A 26451-nucleotide genomic window follows, 5' to 3' on the forward strand; every position below is an offset into this window, starting at 1 on the left:
GAAAAGCCCCGCCTCCCCCCTCGCGGTGACCTCACAGCTCTTTCTCTGTACCGTCCCTCCCGCCACTCTGGGGACGGCGTCCAATCCAGGGCGGGGATGGCGGCGGCGGGGCGGTCCCTCGGCCCTCCGTGACGTCGTGGCCCCGCCCCGCCGCCCGGCTTGCCCCCTGAGGCGCTTGGCAGCGGGCAGCGAAAGCGAGTCAGTCAGCCAGTGGCAGTCAGCCTGCCTGCCTGCCTGCCTGCCTCGCGGCGAAGCCCCTGTTCCGCGTCCCTCCTTCCCCAGTCAGCGGCTCGCGGGGTCGTCGTGCTTCTCCGCCCTCAGCCCCGGAGCGACATGGAAAGTGCGACGGGGGGAGCCGAGTTCAACATTCTCCTGGCCACCGACTCCTACAAGGTTGGGGGCGAAGCGGGAGGGAGGGAGAGAGGAGGAGGGTCTGGGGCGGGAGGGGGAGGGGGAGGCCGGGCGAGGGGGGGGGGCTCCCCTGTGGCCCCTTCGGGAGGGAGGCTGGCTGGGCTCCCCCCCCCCTCCTTCCAGGCTCCTTTCTGTTTCGTGTTCCTGCCTCGCACCCCGCCCTCGCCAGGCCAGGACGGGGCTGGGGCTGCCTGCATGGCGAGGGGGCAGTGGCGTAGCGTGGGGGGGGGTGCAGGGAGGGCCGGGCGCAACATCTGGGGTTAGGGCAAATCCACGGGTTAGGGGGCGCTAATCCACGGGTTAGGGGGCGCAAATTACTTGCCTTGCCCCGGGTGCTGACAACCCACGCTACGCCACTGCGAGGGGGCCCCGGAGCTACGTGTGGGGCGGCTCGCAGGCCATGCCCACATGCAGGAGGCTGTGGGGGGGAGGGGGTGGGAAAGCCGCCCCGCTTGGCCTTTGCCCTTCTCTCCTGCGCGCGCTCTTTCATCGCGCTCGCCTTGGTTTATGCAGTGCAAAGCGCAGGCTGAAGCTTGCGGTCCTTTGTACACTTGGCTTGCTAGCTCGCCTGCAAACGGGCTGTTTTGTTTCCTGAGGGCAGAATTGTCAGCTCTGATGGCTTGGTCTGGCCATTGGAGTCCGGGGGGGGGAGGGCTGTTCCCTCCTATCCACCCCATTGAATGTGTCAAGCGGTATATAATTTTAATGGAGAAGGGGAGGGAGCGACAGTGAAGCTCCTTGCTTCTTTTGGAGTGCAACATCTCTCCCTCTCCCTCACATACCCTTACGGTTACAGATAGGTAGCCGTGTTGGTCTGCCACAGTCAAAACAAAACAAAAAAAATCCTTCCCGTAGCACCTTAAAGACCAACTAAGTTAGTTCTTGGTATGAGCTTTCGTGTGCATGCACACTTCTTCAGGTGCACACGAATGCTCATATCCTTACGGGTTTATCATCCACACATGCTCACATAGGTGGAGGGTGGGCAGGAGACACTGGCTTTACTCCTTCTGCCCCCCTCCCTTTATGCTTTGTGCTGAGAAGCTTCTAGTAAATAATAGGCAAGTGCAGAGAGAAAATGGGGCAAGATAGATGGTGACACCTGTGGCATGGAGGAGATGCCTCCCCACTGCAACTCCTACTGCACTTGGCTCTTTCATCTCACTTCCAAATTCTTGCAGGGGGAATGCAATGATAGTGAAACACCTGCCTCCTTCACTTACTAGACTTTACTAGACTTGTGGGAAGCGCTAATTTTAGTTCTCTGGTGGCAGGAAAGGGAGTGTTTCTGAGGAAAGGTAATCTTTGCAGGCAAACTGACTTAACACTTATCTGATAGTAGAAGTACCAGGTTTCTGTGTGGGAAAGAACCTGATCAAAGTAAGCATGCTGTTTGCTTTTTATCAAGATAGTAGATTCTAGCTACTCATCTGTACAGAACTTAACAGCTCTGAAAGCGTCACTTATACTATTGGTATTTCCTATACTTTTGGTATTTCCTAACTGTTACAACAACAGTACAGTGTTGTAGAAAAACAAAAAAGAGGAGGTTAATGAGAAAAGATAAGGAAGTTAAGCTCTTCCGGCAGGGTTTTCGTTTGGACTCATTACTGGTTTAGCTATCCTTCAGCATACATATATTTGTTTCTTAGCAAGACCTGCCTTTGGTGCATAAATGGTTGGATTATAATTACAGTAGTGATAGTACTACCCAAAGTTTAATTCTGTTACACATTTGTCAGTCTTTAAAAACTTGGAACTGTATAGGGTGGTAGATCAAGCATTGTGAAACTGAAACCATTAAACCAGTCATACAGTTGTTACTGATGATAAAAGCATTAAAATAGCCACATTGATTTCAGGGGAAAATTCTTCTTGCAGGAAACTATGACCAATTTATGGAATTAAAATAAATGATAAATGGAAATAATTGGCTTAAAATTATAATTTCAAATGATGGATTTGATTCAGATTTGCTGTAGTGATTTACCTGCTGCAGGCAGATATCAGTGTAATTTGCAATGTAATCCTTTACATGTCTACTCAGAACTAAACCACATTGAGTTAAGCGCAACCTCATAGGTCAGTGAGTATAGGATTGCAGCCTTAATTGCTAGATTGTGCCCTGCTAGAAACAATGACTAGCTTTTACAGGAATAGCAGTGAAAGAGATCCTTCTGTTATGTATAAGGAGTCTCCTAATCTTTGCCCAAGTGACTTTGTCATTTAACAGTAAATGAAAGCAATTCAGAGAGAGCCTTATGCTACTATAGTATCAAATAGCAAAGGTTGTTTAAATCATGCTTTCAAGCGTTCAAAGCACTTCATCTGTATTTAGCTGTAATCCTTACCAGCAACCCTATAAGGTAAGTCAGTATTGCTAGGCCCCCAGATTGCAGCTGGACTCAAAAGAGAGAGGCAGCTAGATGCCTGTGGGCATCTAGTGAATTCAGAGTGAAGACTAGATTTGAATGGAGGACTTTCTAATTTCAGTTTGTCTTGTTTACTTACAGTACCACTGTAATCCCTGCCTTAAAAGGTAAAGGTAAAGGTACCCCTTCCCGTACGGGCCAGTCTTGACAGACTCTGGGGTTGTGCGCCCATCTCACTTAAGAGGCCAGGGGCCAGCGCTGTCTGGAGACACTTCCGGGTCACGTGGCCAGCGTGACATCGCTGCTCTGGCGAGCCAGAGCCGCACACGGAAACGCCGTTTACCTTCCCGCTGGTAAGCGGTCCCTATTTATCTACTTGCACCCGGAGGTGCTTTCGAACTGCTAGGTTGGCAGGCGCTGGGACCGAGCAGCGGGAGCGCACCCCGCCGCAGGGATTCGAACCGCCGACCTTTCGATCGGCAAGCCCTAGGCGCTGAGGCTTTAACCCACAGCGCCACCTGCGTCCCACTGCCTTAATCCCTGCCTTAGCAATCTTCAATAGCCTTGTACAAAGCCCTACACTGGTTACTGCTAAGAGTCTAGTAGCCTTCTTTCCATGCTGACCCTGAAGGAAGGAGAGCCTTTCACCAGCAACCAGCATAGAAACACAGACTGCCAGTAAAAAGAGCCCACTCCCAAGTGAATTGCTGAAGGAGTGATGGACAGAGCCCTCCAACCTCCACCAGCCTGATCACTTGCCTGTATGGAATTCTTGGTAGCTGGTGGCTATTGGAGAAATACAGTGGTACCTCGGGTTAAGTACCTAATTCATTCCAGAGGTCTGTTCTTAACCTGAAACGGTTCTTAACTTGAAACACCACTTTTGCTAATGGGGCCTCCCACTGCCGCCGGCCCGCTGCTGTGCGATTTCTGTTCTCATCCTGAAGCAAAGTTCTTAACCCCTGGTAATATTTCTGGGTTAGCAGAGTCTGTAACCTGAAGCATATGTAACCCGAGGTAGCACTGTATTGCTGAAGGTTTTTTCCACTTGCTGTGTATTGCCTTGATGTACTTGTCCAGCATTGTCCAATATCTTGTCCAACATTTGCTTCTGAAGCAAGTGTGCTAGTAACCTGACTGTACGCTTATTACAGAGGAATGCTGAATCCCACAAGTGATCTGATTTTATTTTATTTTTTTTATAAATATTTATTAAGATTTTTTAAATACAAAAATGCAAAAATAATAAACAATATAACATCTTTTCAAAACTTCTTTGGACTCCCTCACGTCTCTCGCTCCCACTTGCATCATTGTAAAACTTTTTCCAGCAATTTATCAACTTGTTTACATTCTTAAGTCTCATTCATTTAATTTAGTCTAATAATTCTCCAAAAAATTTATATTTTCCTCAATCTCATTTATCATCCAGATTACATCTAGTTTAGTGGTGCTCAATTCTTTATGATCTGGCATCCTTCTTAACATTCAACCAAATTACAGTGTTTTTGTAAATAAATCCTAAATTTCTTCCAGTCTTCTTCAACCCTCTCCTCTCCCAGGTCTCGGATTCTGCCGGTCATCTCAGCCAATTCCATATAGTCTATCAGTTGCATCTGCCATTCTTCCAGCGTGGGTAAATCTTGGGTTTTCCAATGCTTAGCGATGAGTATCCTTGCTGCCGTTGTTGCAGATCTGATTTTATTTAGGTAAAGGTAAAGGGACCCCTGGCCATTAGGTCCAGTTGTGACGGACTCTGGGGTTGTGGCGCTCATTTTGCTTTATTGGCCGAGGGAGCCGGCGTACAGCTTCCGGTCATGTGGCCAGCATGACTAAGCCGCCTCTGGCGAACCAGAGCAGCACACAGAAACGCTGTTTACCTTCCCGCCAGAGCAGTATCTATTTATCTATTTGCACTTTGATGTGCTTTCGAACTGCTAGGTGGGCAGGAGCAGGGACCGAGCAACGGGAGCTCACCCCGTCGCGGGGATTTGAACCGCTGACCTTCTGATTGGCAAGTCCTGTGGTTTAACCAACAGCGCCACCCACGTTCCTCTGATTTTATTTATAGCAGACCTAATTGCAGTTCAGACAGATTCGTCAGCCTCTACTATCTAGAGAGGGAGATAGTTATGAATCAAGGATGGAAGGGAAGCAGTACCATCACGTTGTGTGTGTGTGTGCAGATGCTTAGGGAATTTTGAATTCTGATCTGAGGTGACCTGATCTGCACCCCCACAGCTGACTGGAACTTAGTTATCCACCAGCGTTTGCACTTTCTGAGTGTTTCTGACAAAGTTTTCGACACAAAAATGCTCATTTTAATAGAAAATTGGTCTAGAAATCTATTTGAAGATAACACATTTGAACATGTATATTTAAATTGCTGTTTAACATGAATTTTCATACACATTTGTCTAAAATGTAGAATGTGGTAATGGTGTGGGCTTATGAATGAAGAAATGTGAAAATGGCATAGACATTCAAATTAGAGAATTTCTGTGTATATGTACTAGTGAAGATTTATCACCAAAGACATTTCATTTGTACAGACCTTCGGATGGAGGCTAAGAAACTTGTAGAGTGCATGTGTACTGATCATTTTAAAAAACATGCTCCAAACAGCTGCTTGAAAGGCAAAATAGAGGCAATTGGCATTTTAACCTGGGTACATGTACCAGTATATAGGGACAATTAAAAATTAATGTTGGTGTGCCATAAACAAAAAAAACCCCAAACAAATGGTTGCCCTATGGACCTTACAGTCTAAATTTTTACACTGGGATGGCAACATGCAGCTAATATGAGGTGATAAATGTTTTAGAGGGATCTGAAGAAGATCTATAAAAAACACTTTATAGATGTTCTTGGAGTTGCTTAAAATTTAAACGTAAGCTTATCCAAGTTTATTATTTATTACATTTACATTCCACCTTTTCCTCCAAGAGCTCAAGATGATGGTGTAAATGGTTCTCCCCCTCTTCCTTTAACCTGGTGAGGTAGTTGAGATCAGATAGGCTAGGCTGAGAGTGATAAGTCTGGCCCAGTGTCACCCAGCGCACTTCATGGCCAAGTGGGAATTTGAATCCTGGTCTTCCAGGTTCTAGTTCTACATTTTAATCGCTATACCACACTGGCAGTCTTTTATTTTCCTGCACAAAACTTAAGCAAGCATGTTAAGTTCATCACTGAAAGTCAAGCAAGGATGTTGGTTGAACTCCTTTAGCAGGAGATTGCCGCAAAAGCAGACCTGCCACTGTGAAGGCCCTGCTCCTTTCACAAGTCACTAGCACTCAGAGCAGGACTTCCATTTTAATGGGTGGAAAGACTGTGCAAAGTCTTTAGCTGTGGGTTAAAACACTTGCATTGCGCCAGAAAACTAACGGGTTGCCATTGTGGTTAACACAAAGCAGGTGTTATATTCATAATGCCATTTTCCCAATTGAACAGAAAACCTGCCATTTTCTACACTAGCTGGAACTTTCAAATACTTTGGAAGGGAAGCCGCATAAGTGTTGGGTGGATAAGAACACAAAGTTTGGCGCTGTGTTACCTTGGAAGAGCATTTGTGAGACATCTTGCTCATCTGATTAGAATGCTTTTCCTTTTAATATGGAGACTTTGTTGATGGAAATAAGTGATTGTGATTCAGAGGAAATATAAGACACTAAACTAAACACATTACCTGGTTACAGATGACCTTAATTTCCCAAGATTTATAAAATTTTGTAGTTTGGGTTAAACCAACTCACTGGCATACAGCAGCACATTTATTATTTATTTGAAACATGTTTGCCCCAATCTTTTGCTAAAAAGGGTTCCAGAGTGGCTTACGAAGATCAGTAGAATAATAGTAAAAAGGTAAAGGTACCCCTGCCCGTACGGGCCAGTCGTGTCCGACTCTGGGGTTGCGTGCTCATCTCGCTTAAGAGGCCGGGAGCCAGCGCTGTCCGAGGACACTTCCGGGTCACGTGGCCAGCGTGATGAAGCTGCTCTGGCGAGCCAGCACCAGCGCAGTGCACGGAAACGCCGTTTACCTTCCCGCTATAAAGCGGTACCTATTTATCTACTTGCACTTAGGGGTGCTTTCGAACTGCTAGGTGGGCAGGAGCTGGGACCAAACGACGGGAGCTCACCCCGCCGCGGGGATTCGAACCGCCGACCATACGATCGGCAAGTCCTAGGCACTGAGGTTTTACCACCCGCGCCCCAGGAAAATAGTATCTGCCTTCAAAATGACAGTCTGAAAGATGTGACATACAAGGGAAAGCGGTTGGGGAGGGAAGAGAGAAAAAGTAAGCTCACGAAAAAGTTCTGAAAGTTACAGTTCTTAAAACAACCAGCTAGAATGGAAACGGTTCAGATAGCCTCATTACCTTTTGTGGCAGGCCCTAAGCAGTGGAATTTTCTGTGACTGTCACCTTAATTGTATTGTTTGTGTTGTACACTGAAAAGACATTTCATCGCCCCTGATCCTTGAAATATAGATATATATGAAATATATGTATTTTACTACCCACCTCGTTCTTGATTATAACCTGTTTTAACCATTCGTAGTATTGCATAATGATCAGTGCCATGAAGCTTTTAATATAAGCTGCATAGTGCTCATTATTTGGCATCACATTCCAGACTGAAAAATCCTTCTATTCACATTCAAGGAAACTCCCTTGATATGGAGCTAATTTTACTAGGCATCCAGGCTTTAATTTGCTGAGTTCCTGTCTGTTTTTGCACTAAAATCACTCTTCTAGATTCTGCAACTGGAATGCTGTCTAGTTCAGAGAACAATGTGCAGGCGTACATAGTCCCGCCTGAAAAAGTTTTAGCAGAAGTTTATGAGAATTTTAGCAGAGTTTTGGAAAGCTTTAAAAAATATTCATATGTTTTTAGTCCTGATAGGGTCCATATCACTTTACATAGTTCAAGTAAGTTTAGGATGCAAGATTTAAAAGTGAACATAGTAGCTCCCAGATCAGAAAACTAAATCCAAAAAGATACTGTTTGCTATCCAGAAAACATCTATGGTGTAGTGTATGGACATTCAGTCTTTCAAGCAAAGATAGGCTTGGTTCGAGCATCACACTAAACCATACATTAAAAGGAAGGTTCTCCAAAGCTCCCATGTTAGTCCTCAGCTCCTGCCACCACTGTGCTGCTTATGAAACAAAGCAGAGTCTGGCTTTGGTTGTCCATACCCAGGCTCATAGTTTGTTTCTCTGCAAACGTACATGAGTGTCAAACCAGTTTGGTCCTGGCTCACTACTCTGTGGTTTATTTGACGGAAACATACACTGAGCCTGGGTTCAGATGATTCAACAAGATGCTTTGTTCAAGGGGTGATGGCAGCAGGAGTGGTTACTTTTGAGTAGCACCATGGTCTGTGGGATGTGAGGAACATGTAAGCAGTGCCATGATTTAATGTGATGTGTGAACCATAGAATGTAGTGAAAAAGCAAAATGAAAGAGCTTTCTTATCAAGTGTTTTCAGTTTAGGCATATTCCTTAGAGTAAGACCTGGCTGTGACATTTAATCTTCAAATATGGCACTCAAAAAAAAATTCCAGACCGTGTGGAATTCTTAAAACTTTTAATAGCATTCCAACAAACCTTCTGATCTGTTATTCCAGAGAAAGGTTGCTGGTTTTAGCTGTGGACTGCAATTTAACCAATTGTTGTAGCAAATGCTACCTTTGGAGATGACAGAACAAAATAATTCCCCATTCTGTTTGTTTAATTAATGGGCGTCCTGCTTGTAGGGCTACATCAAACTCTTTAGAGTGGTTTGCTTAAATTAACTCTAAAATTATGAAGTTGTTTACACATTGTAATACGCCAGTAATTCAAATTTAGGATTTTTAGAATTAAAAAATCTGACTGAAAATATTTTCACTATATTAATTTTTTTTTTACCATTATCAAACATTCCCTTGCAGTGTTGGAAACCCAAATATTACAGCATTGTGCTGGTGTGTCAGAAACAGAGAGTGAAACTGACCAGTCTAATTCATTTCCCAACCTGAGAGAAATGCAAAAAAATAAAAAAGCATAAATGGTGGAAAGGAAATTTGACTTTTAAAAATCTTTTAATCTACAGCTTTAGTTTGCAGGTAAGGGAAAAATAAAATGCTTTTGTCTTGAAAATGTCAGAAGTACATATTTTAAAGTAAGCTGGGAAATCTTTCTCAGAAGAGGTGCCATCAAAATGATGTTCTATGTGTAAAATTATCCCATTTTCATGTCTTATTATAGATTTGTTTTAGTTTCAATAGAACGTTAGCAGAGTCATTTATTGAAAACTGTATCAATCAAAGCTCTTGTTTTTTCTTAAGCTTCCTGTAATTTAATAACCACTTATAACATTGTTGCAATTGAGGGGGAAAATATTCTGTACCATGTCATTCATTACCTGTGGTGTCACTAATGTGGACAATAAAATTTGGTTAATCTTTCTTCCCCTGCTTATATGGAGTTCTTGTGTGTAGCTGTGCAATTTCCCCAGGAAGCACACGATTGACAGGTGAAGTTTAAAAGGAGCTTGTTTATAGACAAGACAAAGCACTTTATAATTGCTGTGCAAGTAAAAAACACGCAACTGCTCAGGGTGGTGGGTGTTGAGATCATATGGATCTTCCACCAGAATAACTGGTTGCAAGCAATGCTTGTTACATTCGGTTTGTGCTTGAAGGAAAATTTCTAATAAGGACAGCAAAAATACTGCAGATCCCATAAACCTCTAAAGTCAGGCTCCTAAGCAAAAATTAACCAAATATGTCGCTTTTCCTATTTGTTCTGAATTCTGGTCAGTTTCACTTCTCAGTTATGGAAAAGTTGTTAGATAAGCAAGATAGAAAAGGAACCCCATAGGTAATAAAGTAATGGACATTTTTGCTTGGTCAGCTGAAAACTGGACAGACAAAGGGATGTCTGGTTGGAAATCGTCTGTTCGATATGCTACAAGAGAAGCAGAGTGCTAAACTGCCCCTTATTTTCCAAATCCTGGAAAAGCTGAACTACTTCAAGCTTGCCAAGCTGAGCAAGGTTGAAGGTTGAAGGTTGAAAGTGATCCTCACTACAATGTGTATGGCACTGTCAAAGCTCGTTTGGATAACCATTTTGTATGTGGTGAAATGTTTTCTTACCCAAGTTTTTCTCATTTTAGGTGACACATTATAAACAATATCCACCCAATACAAGTAAAGTTTATTCCTACTTCGAATGTCGTGAAAAGAAGACAGAAAACTCTAAATTCAGGAAGGTGAAATATGAGGAAACGGTTTTTTACGGGTTGCAGTACATTCTTAATAAATACTTAAAAGGTATTTCATGTTGGAATTTTAAATAAAATTACTCATCCATTCTTTAACTTCACAACTTTTTTCGTGGATCCTTTAAGCAGGAGCAGCTATGAAGATGTCTTCATTCATGATAAAATAACTATCAAAGGGTAATATTGTTTGATACTCTAATGGTTGACTTAATTTAAGACTTAGGTCAGGGGTGGGCGACTGGATATGCTCACTGGATCCTATTGTTGTTTCCCCTACTCCTCACAGGCCAGGAAGAACTTTCTGAGAGTAAGAGCTGTTAGACTGTGGAACCCTCTTCCTCAGAAGGCAGTGAACTCTGTTTCCATGGAGGTTTTTAAGCAGAAGTTAGATGGCCACAGGTCATGGATCCTGTAGTTGAGATTCCTACATAGCTGGGAGTTGGAGAAGGTGCTTTCCAACACTGCAATTCTATGACTCTACAACATATTTATTTAAAAAATATTGATAAAATCAAATGCTCATTCTCTGCTGACCTTTCAGCAGCAGGCAAAGACATTTTATTCAAGAGTGATGGCCTTTGGCCTTGTAAGCTGAAAGGTATGGCCTCAGTAAATGCTGCAATTCCTTCAATTTACTGTTTCTATTTATATGTTTGGTGAGAAGGTGGCATACAAATGTAACAACATTTGAATGCAGTTTAATGATTACCAAACAAAATCTTTGCACAGAATCTAATTTTAAAAATTATTCCCAAATATGATAGTGTAACTTGGCAAAGCATTTTATGGAAGTACTTTACATTCTTCCATAACGTAATCATTCTTTCAATACTTTACACCAGCTAGACTGGTGCCTGGGAGTGGCTGCTGAGACCAGATAACACCAGTCCTGAAGGACCTACATTGAATTGTGCCCGGAAACTTACTGGGAACCAAAGTGTTGGTGCTGACTTTTAAAGCCCTAAGTGGCCTCAGCCCAGTATACCTGAAGAAGCGTCTCCACCCCCATTGTTCTGCCCAGACGCTGAGAGAAGTGAAGTTACAGGGAACCAGGCAGAAGGCCTTCTCGGTAGTGGCACCCACCCTGTGAAATGCCCTCCCACCAGATGTCAAAGAAATAATCTGACTTTTAGAAGACATCTGAAGGCAGCCCTGTTTAGGGAAGTTTTTAATGTTTGATCTTTTACTGTGTTTTTAATATACTGCTGGGGAAACCAAGCCAGATGGATGGGGTATATATAAATAAATAATTGTTGTTGTTGTTGTTGTTGTTGTTTTATTTACATGTGGAGCTGTCTGGTTTATCATATCAGCTTCTGCAAGTACAGTGATGATAATATATATCTTTATCACCTGGGTTAGGGTCATCATTTTGTCACTGGCATGCAGCCAGGTCGTCATTTTCTTGATTTATATTGATCAGTATAGTGTCTAGAGACCCAGTCTGAAGGAAAAGCTTTCTGTTTGCTATGGAATGTAATGGTAATCTAAGATTTACTATGTGACAACTGCAACTTTCATTCGAGTACATGAAATCGCTGTCAGACTCATCTGATTACAGCCAATGGGTAGAGATAAGCATGCTATTTTTGCTGGTACATTAACTGGCTATTTGATTTACTCTATGTCCTAATTGTAAATCATTCATTTGAAATTAAATTGCACTTTAAGCAATGGAATCTGTTGTTGAGTAAGTAGTGTTTACAATCTGGATGCACCCAGCCCAATCTGTGGCACGTTTACTTGGACATATATCCTACCAATTTCGTCAGGTCTTCTCCCAGCAGCAGCCCAGCAATGCAACCCTTGGCATGTCTACTCAGACCTGCTCCATTGATTTAATAGGGCTTGCATTCAGGTAAGTGGTGTAGGACCACAAGCCTGTACAGTCCTGGCCAAGAAATCACAATTTTTGCATAGTTTGGCTAGTTTGTTTCCCCTCAGGACTTCCATAAAACAATAAATGGCAATGCCCAACCAACTTTTAGAACATATTCTTATGATTCAGTATTTTTTTTGTAATTGTTATACATCTTTTAAAATTTTTCACCATAGGCAAAGTGGTAACCAAAGAGAAAATCCAGGAAGCCAAAGAGGTATACAAGGAACACTTTCAGGATGATGTCTTCAACGAAACTGGGTGGAACTACATCCTTGAGGTAAAAAAATAATAATGAACACTTCAAATGTGAAGACACAAACACACTAAACTGCCTAATATTATCTGGTCTTAACTATGTGGTTGTAGCTGACAGATGCTTAGCTTCTTCAGTCTGATGGGAATAGCATAGGTACTTTGTTGGTATTGGTTTTTGTGGGTTTTGGTTTTGTTAATAGTTCATAGAGCAAAGCAATGCCTATCCTTTACTGGGAGTTGTTATTGTGCACAAAAATATAGAATTGACAACTGACACATTTGGAAAGAGCATTATAATCTTGTTCTATGCCTTTTGACTGATAAAAACCAGTTGTTTTTTTACAATATTATATTAATTTAAATTCAGAGGTGAGTTGAAACTGGGCAACATGTTGGTGCACCAGCAATTTGTCAGTGCCCTTCTAAGGAAGCTTACCCCACAGTTTGAAGGTACAGCCTTAAATTCCCTTGTGAAATCACTTGCTTTTAAAGAGGCACTGTGACTCATGCACAAGTTCTACAAGTGAGCTAAGCTTTGCTAAATTTAAGTTAAATCAATTATAAGCATTGTAACTGAAAAGAGAAAAAGTAGTGTTTTTTGAATCAAATTTGAAAGTTGTGTAGCTTTGTACATTGATTAACCCCCATTTAAAGGAATATACTGTCAAATAAAAAAAATACTGATGGATACAAAACCTATTTTTCACCCAATGAAAAAGTCGTCAACCCCCTTTCCAAATAATTATTGTATCTGTTTACAGAAGTACGAAGGTTGTCTTCCCATAGAAGTCAAGGCTGTTCCTGAGGGCAGTGTCGTTCCCAGGGGGAATGTGCTCTTCACTGTTGAAAACACGGATCCGGACTGTTACTGGCTCACAAACTGGATCGAGGTAATTAATGAAAAATTATCTCTGTGATTGATGATAACTTTCTAGCTAATTTGCTTTATTTTCAACATGTCCTGATCATATATTTGAATCCATGTTTAAAGATGTCATTCTGCCCTTTGATATGAGAGAACACATAATTAAATACAAGTTGTGCTAATTGTACTGCGTTCCATGTGCTTTTAGACTACACTCAAAAGGCATTGGCTTATTCCTTTGCATGGGTCTCTTTTTCCCAGATGTATGTAAGGCGGCTTGTATTTCTTACTTATTGGCCCACAAGCTGCTTAATCAAGTTTCCTAGGGTTACGAGTTTTAAGATTGAAGCCATGTGTGCCCTGTTTGGTATAAAGTGGAGCCAATGCATCTTTTATGCAGAAGAGAGCCTGTGCTGTGGACAGGCCTCTTGTCAAGTTGTGTGCATGGTTCCACCTCTCCCTTCTGTCCCCAAAGGGGCAACTGGTTCTTTAGAGTGTCACTATTTCCCCCATCTCTTTATGCTAAAACTATATCAAGCACATCTGTAAAAGCTGGTTGGTGAAGAAAATCAGGTTTGGAAGGCCTGTCTAAATATTAGTTTTCAGAAGATGTCTGAAAGCAAGCAGGGATGATTCCTGCTGAACCTCTATTGGCAAGGAGTTTCACAGGGCAGGACCTGCCACGCCAAAGGCCAGTTTCTTATAAAGGCCAGATGAACCTCAGGGTCATGGGGAGCACCAAAAATGCCCCATCAGAAGACCTCAGCATTTGAAGTGTGGAGCAGTAAGGAGTCAGGCAGTACTTTGGACCCAGTGGAGTAGCATGTTGCCAGTAGCTGCAACTTCTAGACCAGATACAAGGGTGAGCCTCACATAAAGCGCATTGTAGAAATAGAGCCTTGAGTTTTCCCATCACTTACTAGGCTCCTATCACAACCACCATCTTTTGCCATCCTTTCCCCCTCCCAAACTAAGTGAAATTAAGCCCAGTCGTGCTTATTTCTCCACAGACGGAATTTTTGTTGTGGGATGATGAAGGTAGATTTCTGTAATTACTTCTTAAATGTCTGTGAATGAGTTTGAAAACCTTTAATACTTCAAGAGAATTTTCAAACTTGGAAAGCGCCAATAGAAACCTGAATTACCTTTGTGCATATATGAAAACTACCTGCCATATCTAATTTGATTCTGTATTGTAGTTTCCATTTAGTGGAAAGGTTCATTTTCCCTATTGTATCTAAGAGTGGGTATCTTCACACTTACGCATGAAACATTTTTCATCTTTATAGACTATTCTTGTTCAGTCATGGTATCCCATCACAGTGGCCACAAACTCAAGAGAACAAAAGAAAATATTAGCAAAATATCTGCTAGAAACCTCAGGCAGTTTAGAAGGTCTGGAGTACAAACTACATGATTTCGGTTACAGAGGAGTCTCTTCGCAAGAGGTAATGCTATTTTAAAAAATGTATTGAAATTACATATTATCTTTTTTTCTTTCTAAAATTGGAATCCATAAACTTCCACAGTATACTGTGTATTTCTTCTTGCAGCCTTAAATTCTTCAGTAATAGTCAATAAGTGTGGCACTTCATATCTTATTTACATTGTCCACCAGGTATCAAGACCAAATGAAGAGAGTACTTATTAATGTCGAGTTACTCTGCTCTGAAATGGAATCTTCTAGTGATTGCCATTGGTTTTGCATGCCTGTAATTCATAGACGCAGGTGGCGCTGTGGGTTAAAGCCTCAGCGCCTAGGGCTTGCCGATCGAAAGGTCGGCGGTTCGAATCCCTGCGGCGGGGTGCGCTCCCGCTGCTCGGTCCCAGCGCCTGCCAACCTAGCAGTTCGAAAGCACCTCCGGGTGCAAGTAGATAAATAGGGACCGCTTACCAGCGGGAAGGTAAACGGCGTTTCCGTGTGCGGCTCTGGCTCTGGCTCTGGCCAGAGCAGCGATGTCACGCTGGCCACGTGACCCAGAAGTGTCTCCGGACAGCGCTGGCCCCTGGCCTCTTAAGTGAGAGGGGCGCACAACCCCAGAGTCTGTCAAGACTGGCCTGTACGGGCAGGGGTACCTTTACCTTTACCTTTACCTAATTCATAGTTGTGTCTTATTCTCAGACTGCAGGAATAGGAGCCTCTGCACATTTAGTGAACTTTAAAGGAACTGACACAGTAGCGGGAATTTGTTTAATTAAGAAGTACTATGGAACGAAAGACCCAGTGCCCGGCCATTCAGTACCAGCTGCAGAACACAGGTATCTGTATTTCTTTGATGCATTGTATGTGGAAATCAAGTGCAGATTAGCTGAAGGTCTGGTCCTCCAGCATCTTTGAGGACCACGTGTCCTGTTTGTTTGTTTTTTAAAGGAAGCACACACCTTGAACTCAAATTATTAAACAGTTCATTAACAAGTTGATAAAACAAGTTGATAATTACAGACAAGCAATTATAGCTGTTGATTCTGCTTGTTTTATATGTTCAAATGTAGTAGCATTCAATTTTCTTTTTGACTCTGATTTTACATTATTTAATTAGTCAGTAAATTCTTGCCTGAATAGTTAGTTACCAGGTCCCAGGAAGATAGAAGTTTGATTCAGCAACTTTAATATGTAACATGTTTTTACAGCTTGTTCTTGCCAAATTTTTGTGATCTGAGCAATAACTATTAGAATAATTATTTAATGTGTCATAATTGGCAAGCTTGATATTTAGTTAATTAGAAACTGAGTACCTCTTTTGTCACCATGTCGAATTTTTCCATCGCTGTCAAATGCTTCCACTACAATATAAAAAGCTTGGGTTTTGTAGTGTTCCAGAACAGAGCAGAAAGTTTGAGTATGTCTAGCACAGCAAAATGAGTCAGTGCTGCGTAACCCACCCCCCCCCCCCCCCAATTCTAAGTGCTGCTTAACCCATTAATAACCACGTTTCATAGGTCAGTATGAACAGATTGAATAACTTGTATGCAATGTTCAAAGAAAAGTCGCGCTGGAAAAAACCAGGGTGCCTAAATATTTGATACTTGCACTTCGGTTTCAACCCATATTCTTATTCCTTTTGTTGGTCTTGCCAAGCTGCTACATTTAGGTGGTCATAAAACAACACTCCCAAGGGTTGTTCAATTTGTATGGGTGAAATGCAGCGTGGGGAATAATGTACCATAAAGTTGATAACTCGCTATGATCAGGTACATAACTGTCCAAAAAATCATGCTGAGGTGAGCTGCTGAAGTCAGTGGTAAATTCCAGTGCCTTTCTACTACACACAGTCCTTATTACCTTTTGGCAAGAATATAGTTTGATTTTTATATTCTGTTTCTTACTTACACTGTTTTAGAATGTTAATGATTTGGGTACTTTCTTTGCTACTCAACTGTCTAAGAGATACTTGGTAGACCTTGGAACTGTTTTTGTATAAGATGGTTCTTTAGTATACATAAGATCTCACTTCCTGAGAAATCTGATTACACACTTGGGATTAAGTGCAGATTTAATGTCCCAGCAATTAGAGTCATACCTCGGCTCCCAAACGCCTTGGGGGAGTTGAACGTTCCAGCTCCTGAACGATTGAAAACCAGAAGTGTGTGTTCCGTTTTTTGAACTTTTTTGGGGGAAGCCAAACATTTGGTGCAGCTTCCGCTAATGTTTCTGATGCGCCTGCAAAATTGGAAGCCACACCTTGGTTTCCAAGCGTTTCAGAAGTCGAACAGACTTACAGAACAGATTCTGTTTGACTGCCGAGGTACGACTGTAGCATGACATTCTGCTGGTACCCCGTGTTTGCTTGTGTGCATGCAGTTGATCAGGGTAAGCATTATTACTGCTGTCTTGATACCTGCCCTCCAAACCTGGGCGTAACCAAGAACTTCTAAGAAGCAGTTAAGATATTGGGCTTAATTAGGCAGCAAAAATTGTTCCACAAGAATGAAAGCAGAACATGAATAAACTTTGTAGTGAGTGCTCCAGAAAGCATCACTGATTGAAACCTGTACTGTCGGTTGGTTAAAAAGTAGTGTGAAGATAAGGAATGGATGCATTTGTATTAGCATAGATTAGAGTTGTCTGCTGCATGCTAAAAGGAAAACATAGCGTGGCAACTAAATATCAAATGAGTAAATCTCTTCTGTTCTTCCAGTACTATAACAGCTTGGGGGAAAGACCACGAAAAAGATGCTTTTGAACACATTGTGACACAATTTTCTTCACTGCCTGTATCTGTGGTCAGTGACAGTTACGACATTTACAATGCTTGTGAAAAGATATGGGGTGAAGATTTAAGACATTTAATTGAATCAAGAAGTGCAGAAGCGCCACTGATTATTAGGCCAGATTCAGGAAATCCTCTTGACACTGTGCTAAAGGTAATTCTTTAAAAAATCTTCAGTTTTTAAACTTACTTAATGAAGTTATTTGGGAAAGACCTTTTCTTTTAGTCTAATGCCATTTCTACTCTGTTACAAAACTGTATGATTGACAAAATGATTTATCTAAAATTACTTAGAAATATCTATGTGGACTTCACTAGCTATGCCTACAGATAATTTTTGTTGGATCTGTTCAGTTTCTGTATCTAAATATATTTATGAGCTATGCTGATGTTTATTAAACTGGTGTCTGGCATATATTAAGTTTCTATAGAAAGATCTAAACATCTCATATAGTTAACCTGAAATTCATAAAGTGACCTGGTTCACACATTATGGTAAGCAAAATTATGCTTGGGACCATGCATACTGTGTTGACTTCCAGAGAGAAGCTGGCAACCCCTTTGTTCAGGCATAGATGTTTTGGGACTACAACTCCCATCATCCCTAGCTAACAGGACCATTGGTCAGAGATGATGGGAGTTGTAGTCTCAAAACATCTGGAGGGCTGCATTTGCCTATGCCTGCCTTTGTTCCTTCCCAGTGCTTTTAGCACAGTGTAGTGGCCAAGTCAAGATTAGGCTTTTCTTGGTTAAGGGCTTTTCTTCCTTAACCACAGCCTGTAATGATAGCTCAAGCCTTTTCTGTGCTAAAAGGAATAAAAAGAAAAGGACTCTGGAGGAGCGCAGTGAGTGCAAGCATATTTGCATGGTCCCAATAAGTCATATAGATCATGACATAGGAATGAGGCCACCAATGCAAGATAATCCAGGCCATGCATGGGAACCAGTGACCTAATGGGCATGTGGCTTTGCACTTTGTTGTGCAGAAAGTGGATTTCACAAGCTACGTTGCTAAGAGCACGTAAAGATAACACTGGTGTGTCATGTAGTGAACAGAGAACCTCACTGCCCTGGCCATATTTCATATAGACACCAGTTTTGAGTTGATAACTATTTGAACATGTTATAATAATATATATTGTATTAACTTTTGTTTTGATTTATTAGTGTATCCTTAATGATATGTATGTATTATATTTGTTTAATCCTTTTATTTTTTTCTCTTTGTTAGCTATGCAATTTTTAAAAAAGACATTCATAACCCCATATAATCAAAATCCCATAAAACTAAACGGTTTGCAATACATATGTTTTGACTAGTAGGTTGCACCACTGAGTCTTTTCATTCTTACATATAAATTGATTCTCCTAACCCTTCCTTTCCGAACCGTCATGGATGGTAGCAGGATAGCATATTATTTAAGTGAAGTAGTTCTAAGCTATCAGTTTGTTCTTTTGCATAGGACACATCTCAATTATAATTACAACAGCATTTTGGGCTGGGGGTGACATCACTATTTCCAGGATAATAGTTTAGAATGGTGACTTCCAGACTAGTTTCTGAAATTTGGGGATTCCAGCTTTGGCTTTCAGAAATTTAAAACAACACTGTATAGTGCCGCTGCGTTGCCAGTAAAAGTTAATGATTTCAGTTTACCAGCACAATGGAGTGCTTGATAAACAATGACAAATGTTTCAGCTGCTGCTATCTACAAAAACAAATACAAATATATCTGGTTTGTTTAAGTTGGCACAGGTTCCAGTGGCAGAATATTGTACAATTTTAAGGCATTACTGAGACCTGAGGAAAGACCTGAGTAGGCACAAACAATTTTGTAATTAAATAGAGCCGTAAATCTCAAATTAAGGCTTCGGATGAGCTAGTGACTTTAGCAGGCAGCCATGCAGAAGGTAACAATAAGACTTGAACACTTCTTACTATAACAAATTTTCAACTAACTTTCCAGTCAAGAGACACGAGTAGTTAAGGCTTAATCCTAAGTAAATAGGACTACTGCTTTTTGGAAGCCTTCTACAGTTGTACCTTGGATCCCAAACGCCTTGGGAGTTGAACATTTTGGCTCTCGAACGCAGCAAACCCGAAAGTGAGTGTTCCGGTTTGCGAACGTTCTTTGGAACCCGAATTTCCGACGTGCCGTATGCAGCTTCCAATTGGCTGCAGGAACTTCCTGCATCCAATCAGAAGCCGCACTTGGTTTCCGAATGTTTTTGAAGTCAAACGGACTTCCGGAATGAATTCTGTTCAACTTACAAGGTACAACTGTACTAAAAATCCAACCTCACAAACTTAGATTACTTTTAAGAATATCACAGTCTGGCTTCCCTATGCCAAGTCGTTGCATTGGTCTATCTCGTTCAGTGTTCTCCACACACTGAATGGTAGCAGGTTTCTTGACAAGGAATATTCCCAGCAGGGATTGAGCCTTGGGAGTTGTATGCCTCAATACAGTGGCTGAGTTCCTTTATGTTCACCTTCTTGAAGCATAAAATTTTGACCCAAGGCACACATATTTGTATGACTGAACTGGCTTATTCAGCGAAGTAATGGACTAATTGTTTAATTTGGCTTTCTGCAGGTTTTGGAGATTCTAGGAAGGAAGTTCCCTATTACAGAAAATGAAAAAGGCTATAAAGTGTTGCCCCCTTACTTAAGAATTATTCAAGGAGATGGTGTAGATATCAACACATTACAAGAGGTGCGCCTTTTTATTAATATGTAGATTGCGTCTTCAGTGTCTTCTCTGACACAGCAATTAAATAAGATGTTCAGAGGGGGGAAAAGATTAACAACTTTGTTTTTGTTCACGTTTTTGTTCATATTATTCCCAAATGGGTCAGTGTGCTTGACTGTTAACTAGATAGTTGCTAGCCTGAGCCCACCCAGGATACCAGGGGGTTGGACTAGATGACCCTCGGGGCCCTTCCAACTCTACGATTTTATGATTTAAGATTGTATGTCACAGCTTAGTTTCATCTGGCCTCTAATGTGATGCCAAAAACACTCCTGCCCTTGAAAGCAGAAATCTGGCCTGCTGTTAACTGGCTGCATCTAGCCTTTGAAAGTTGTCTTCAGACTGAAGGCTATCCAGTGCTGTGAAAGACACTACCTTGAAAGAAGATGTCTTGAAGCAGCCGATCAGATAGCTGAGAGCTGCCTAATCTCAGGATAACACTCGATAGCGACCCACCTCCCAGCCTATGGAGGGAAGCCACCAAAGATGCAGATTATCTGGTGCAGAAGAGCCCTTGGAAGGTGAGAATAGAGCGCACCTGGTCAGGCAATTCTGCTGGAAGTTTCTCTGGGGCTCTTCTAACAATATATAACCCAGTATAGACAGGAAGATGAAATAGGGTGTGGGAAATTGGAGAGTGCAAAGAGTTAAAGGTAAAGGTACCCCTGCCCGTACGGGCCAGTCGTGTCCGACTCTAGGGTTGTGCACCCATCTCACTTAAGAGGCCGGGGGCCAGCGCTGTCTGGAGACACTTCCGGGTCACGTGGCCAGCGTGATGAAGCTGCTCTGGCGAGCCAGCACCAGCGCAGCACACGGAAACGCCGTTTTACCTTCCCGCTATAAAGCAGTACCTATTTATCTACTTGCATTTTGACGTGCTTTCGAACTGCTAGGTGGGCAGGAGCTGGGACCGAAAGACGGGAGCTCACCCCGCCACGGGGTTTCGAACCGCCGACCATGTGATCAGCAAGCCCTAGGCGCTGAGGTTTTACCCACAGCGCCACCTGCGTCCCACCATGCAAAGAGTTATGAAGGTGTAAATAGAGCAGGAGCTGATCTGTGCTTTCAAAGGCATTTCTTGGACCATTAAACCACAGAAATCAATTGCTCACTCATTTGTGTGTTTCTGTGGTTCAATAGATTAGTAACAGCTGTAGTGCATGAACTTTGCTAGTTGTCACTTGGCATACAAAAGCACCATCTAACCTTGAACTGAAATAACATGTGAGCAAACCTTAGCGGAAGGGAGGAAGTGAAGTCTGAGTGTTTGCCTTTCAGCTGGAAAAATAAATGGCGTTTTTATCCTCACATGTTGCTGTAAAGTCAGTATCTTTGTGTGTAAAATATGCCTACCTACCAGTGCAGTTGTTTCCCCCAAAGATAATTAATTGCACTTTTATGCATATTATGGTATTTGTTGGCAGCAGTTTGCTGTAACTACATGAAATATTTTCTGAGGGTTTGCGAAGTATCATTGAGCCTTAAATAGTCTAAAGTTCCTGTTCCCATAATATACACTAGTCTGTAAAAGAACACCATGGTAAATGCTTAATAGGAAAAATGTCTTATTTGTGCACCTCTTAATTTTATTTTATTGCTTTCTTATCAGATGGTGGAAGGAATGAAACAAAATAAATGGAGTATTGAAAATATTTCATTTGGGTCTGGTGGAGCTTTACTGCAGAAAATAACTAGGGATCTCTTGAATTGTTCCTTCAAATGCAGTTATGTGGTAACCAACGGCCTTGGGGTATGTTCTTTAAATGTAGATTTTACATTAGAAAAAAAGGGCCTTGATTTCATTCTTCAGTGTGAATGTGCTCATCTTTTACTCATAGCATCTTTTTATTCCAAATTTTAGGTAAACGTGTTTAAAGATCCTGTAGCTGATCCCAACAAAAGGTCAAAGAAAGGCAGGTTGTCTTTACACAGGACTCCAGATGGAGACTTCGTTACGCTAGAAGAAGGCAAGGGAGACCTTGAAGAATATGGGCAGGTATGTATGCCTTAAACCCTTGATGTAGGGTGATATCAAATGTTAGTCATGCATAGTCCCATCTGTGGACTTAACTAATTTTTATAGCATGCTGAATACAGTTGAAGTTCATTAATTGTAGCATCAGGTGATTACTTTAACGTGTGAACCAATCAGCACCAGGAAGAACCTGAGTATTAACCAATGCCTATTCCAGGGCAATCATTTTCAATTGCAATAGTTCACGTTTTTAACAGAGCCGTAAAGGGATAAGACATACAAGTGTGTGAATCAGCCCATGGTTCTATTTTAATATGGGTTTTAACTTAAATCATAATTACCATGATATGTAAATTAATAAACTCAGAGTTAAAGCTGTGGCTTCTCCAAGTTTTGAGTTTATGTGCTGCTGAAGCAAGCACACTTTGCCAGGTTTGAGGAGCCCAGTTTGAAATAGAATCTGTTAGACATTAATGTTCATTTAGGGGCTAATTGTCCATACAATTGTCCACTCTCAAGCCCTAGGCAGTTAGCTGCTAAAAGAGGTAAGATGTTTTCTCTATTTATTCAAACAGATTTATATACTGCTTAACAAAAACACCAACATTCCAAGTGGTTTACATAAAATAAAACAAAATATTCATTAAAATACAGATAAAATCAACCAACTTTAAAAACAAGTAGGTAGAAAAGCAACAGTCTGAAAGACAGATATAGATAATAAAATCTATGTTCCCTGCCTGTCTCTGGGAGACTTCAAATTCCTCCCAGCCTGGCTTATATGTGTCTGAGTTTGGAATGATGAGCTGTGTCGCTCTTGAGTTGAGGGTCTTCATCTGCCAAAGCAGACTCCTTAACATTGACAAGCCAAATACTGTTTTATTATTGAAACTAAGAGAAAATGGTGTCTGTTTGCAGGATCTCCTTCATACAGTGTTTAAGAATGGAATAGTAACAAAGTCCTACTCGTTTGATGAAGTAAGAAAAAATGCCAAGCTGAAGATTAGTGAACTGACAGAGGCATCTCACTAAAGTTTCATTCCATGTTTGTATTTGTGTAACAACTGTGTACTGCTAGCTAATAATTTCTTGTACAGATCTGTGTGTTTCTGTTTGCCACATTATAGCCAAATTATTTGTTGGTTTATGGACATCACTGCCCTCTCTCTTCTTTTCCTTTATTTTTGCCAGCCTTTAGAGAAAAAAATGGAGTTGGGAAAACACTTGCAGTGTAAAATATGTGCTTCTAGGAGTCCTTTGGTATTCAATCTGGTATTGAGCTCCTCATTAATGAGACACAACTGAGACTTTTTATACATATAAATATATATATATATAGCAACATACCACAAAACAGATCTGCATAAAAGTATCATTGCTTTATGTTTATATTTACCTTGTATTTTTGTACAAACAAGATTGTGTAAAATATATTTAAAAGTTACAATTATAATGTCTTTCCAACTTTTCATGATTTTTATGAGCACAGACTTTCAAGGAAATATTTTGGGGTGGGGGAATATACATTGCCTTTGTGTCCATTGATCAGCAAATAAAACATGGCCTTAAGTTTTGTTGTGACAACTGTACTATTTGGAAGTTTTAATCAGGATAGCTCCCTCAAAACCCACAGAGAAAGGGACTTTGCTGTTCATTGTAGCTACTGGTCAGCGAAACCTCCTGTTCTTGCTGAGGTGCTGTGAGAATATATAAACACATAAACACTTTCTAGACAGTAGGCGATATAACTGGAATGCCAAATGAGGAAGGACTTCTTACTGCAACACAGATTGCCAAATGCACCCCAATATTCCAAGAATATTGGAATCTGAAATCAGTGCAACTCATTTCCAAGTAACCATGAAGGAGACCTGGCAGCAGAACTTCTAAGGGATTTCCTTCCACTATGGAACATATATTTATATCTAAAATACTGACAGGTAGGGAAGTGATGTATTAAAGTAACTACACTTCGGGGTTTATTTTTACATATATTGTGACAAACCTAAAAGCAGAATACTGGTCTTAGTTGTGCACTTTTTTACTTTTTGTATTTTGGTCTTTGATTTTGCCTTTTTGTCAGACTGGATGTTGACCTTGTATAGACGTCTTAACTATTTTTTTTGTTGAACAACTTTAATAAAACATTATACTAGCAAACTCCTTTTACATTGGTAGCCTCCCCTATAGGGGATACTATGCAGAGGTTAACTATTTTAAATACTAAAGGTGATGAAAGGTACTCTTTTCATGACTGCACTTGATTCACTTTCTACACATGCTTTGAATTTCTTACTAAAGAACAAGTCTGTTGGTGAATGACTGGGCATGTTGTATCAAGTTCTCAGGTGTACAGTCATACTTCAGGTTGGTAGAAGACATGGATTTGTCAGCCTTTCTAGAGGAAGCAATATAATTTTGGTTTTGTTAGCTCTGGTGAGGGATAAAATCTCGGATCGCTGTATAGGTGACACGTAAGTGGGTTTAAACAATTATCTGGGAAATGGTTCAGAAGAGCTCTAACATAATGGAGAAAACAAATATAATATACTTTTTAAAATGCTTGAAAAGCCATATTTTAATATTCCTGCTATGGAACATATTTAATTCCACAGTCTCGATCTATTTTGTGTTAGAAGGTTTTCTATGTTATTGCTATCAGAAATAGTGGTTTGGTTAGCACTCTGAACAGTGAGTTTCACTCCTAGAAATGTCCTTATCCTTGTCTTGGGCTGAAAAAGTTCAAAACTGATTAAAGGTCAGCATGGTTAAGCTTCCACATAATGTACCTAGGAAAGATCTGTGTGATAAGTGGTACAAGAAACCTGGCAAGTCTCTCAACTGATATTTTTATACTTGAGGGCAATGGAGAGGCATACTTCTATGCACCCTGCGTTCCCTGGGTGTTTGATTTCTAATTATTTCTGGGAAGGGCAGGTGTGTGGTTTCCCCCCTCTTTGTAAAACACTAGGTTTCCTCACCTATCCTAGTTGGAAAATCCTGGGCTCTTACCATCAAGGATTTAGTGTTAAGACGGTTGACACCTGAAACGTGAAGTAGTTTGGTGCTGGATACAACTTTACAGAGCTTGAACCTTAAATATCCTAATTCTTCCATGCAAAAGCAAGCACTGTGTTTGGGTTTGCTTTTATCAATTAGGATCATATGGACTCAGATCTTTAGCTCCCATTTCATTGTAGTGCAGTACTTGTTTTTAAAAACGGTAGTTGGGAAGCTTTGTGTTTAATTTATTTGTAACCTGTATTTAAAATAAGAAATTATTTTTATGACTATTTTTTTCTCAGAGGAATGATTATGAAATTGATATGAAATCTTTTTATAGCAAAGAATCCACCTTGGAAGATTTGAGATGTATTTATTGTTTGCCAAAATTCAAAAAGTAAACAGAATTTTCTCTAGTTTTACATTCCTTCTTAACCTACTTAGCCGAGTAAGTATTCTTCACCTAAATCCTGTGTTTTAGTCAAAATGTACTTTGCATTAAAGACAAATGTAATAAACATGGAAATAAAGTTTTAGTTCCAGTAGTAAAACATATAGCTATTTGATTTTATTTCAGACTTGTTCTTTTTGTTTGTCAAAAATTACTTACAGAAGAAAGGGTGATGCTGTAAGCCAGGGATGGCCAGCCACTGTATTCTGCTTGGCCACTTTATTTCCCAAGCCTTGCAATATATTTTAACATGCAACCTGAACCCATTGTGGAGAGTCAAGTTCTATAATCAAACTGGCACCACACTGCACTAAATGGCTTCACAGGTATGGAGCGCATTGGCTTGCATGGTGTGAGGTCACTGACTCGAGAAGCTGAACGTGAATGTGCTTCCTAAAAGATCTGCCAGATCAGCAGCGGTCCTTTGTCTGCCTTGATAAGGAACAGCAATACAATATATTGTCTGTAACGCTCTGGGCAACAGTACCCATCCCCTGCTCACTGCACCTTGAATAAAAAATGATACGGTCATCTAGGACGACACATACTTTCTCTGCATCTTGCATCTATGCCACAGCCTGCTAGCTGGCCATCCCTTCTGTAACCCAAATAACCTGGTTAAAACATGCAGTTCTTAAAGATTTCTAGTGGTCTACGGTGTGTGTCTTGAGTCTCACACTTTTTGATGGAACACAAATATTTCAATAAAATACTTTTAAAAATTTGCGTTGGTGCTTTATACTTCTAAAATGGTGTGTAGCTAGCAAAACAGTCAGCTGAGGACTTGGGAAATGTCTGCTTTAAGCATCTTCAACCTCTCTGTCAAGCACAAGTTGCGAATGTGCTGTAGTTCTTCCAGAGAATGTGCATTGTATGACAAAGGTCCCAGGCTCATTCCCTGCCATCTTCTGATAAAGACTTCAGTGTGCGACTTTGGAGCCACTGTCCCTTCAGAAGTCAGCACTGGGTTCAAATGGTCTTTTCTTCCATAGAGCCAAAAATT

The 26451-nt window shown here is 41.1% G+C and overlaps 1 protein-coding gene and 2 long non-coding RNA genes across 3 annotated transcripts in view; 2 read left to right on the top strand and 1 right to left on the bottom strand.

Moving 5' to 3' along the window:
- Positions 1 to 26451, top strand: part of LOC307225701 — a 164018-nt gene that overhangs the window by 58063 nt on the left and 79504 nt on the right. The gene's annotated exons all lie outside the window — the stretch shown is intronic.
- NAMPT (nicotinamide phosphoribosyltransferase) lies at positions 155 to 26172 on the top strand. Its single transcript, XM_079993680.1, has 11 exons — positions 155 to 393; positions 9946 to 10102; positions 12109 to 12212; positions 12952 to 13080; positions 14345 to 14503; positions 15178 to 15314; positions 17195 to 17420; positions 19864 to 19983; positions 21629 to 21769; positions 21881 to 22015; positions 22913 to 26172. The coding sequence occupies exons 1-11, from the start codon at positions 334 to 336 to the stop codon at positions 23024 to 23026; spliced, it is 1482 nt and encodes a 493-aa protein (XP_079849806.1). The 5' UTR covers positions 155 to 333; the 3' UTR covers positions 23027 to 26172.
- LOC307225695 overlaps positions 15323 to 26451 on the bottom strand; it is a 38598-nt gene continuing 27469 nt past the window's right edge. The window contains exon 3 of the long non-coding RNA XR_013843137.1: positions 15323 to 15839. This is a non-coding gene — a long non-coding RNA (uncharacterized lncRNA). The remainder of the gene's footprint in view (positions 15840 to 26451) is intronic.

The sequence above is a fragment of the Podarcis cretensis genome, assembly GCF_951804945.1.
Source record: "Podarcis cretensis genome assembly, chromosome: 10".
NCBI lineage: Eukaryota > Metazoa > Chordata > Lepidosauria > Squamata > Lacertidae > Podarcis > Podarcis cretensis.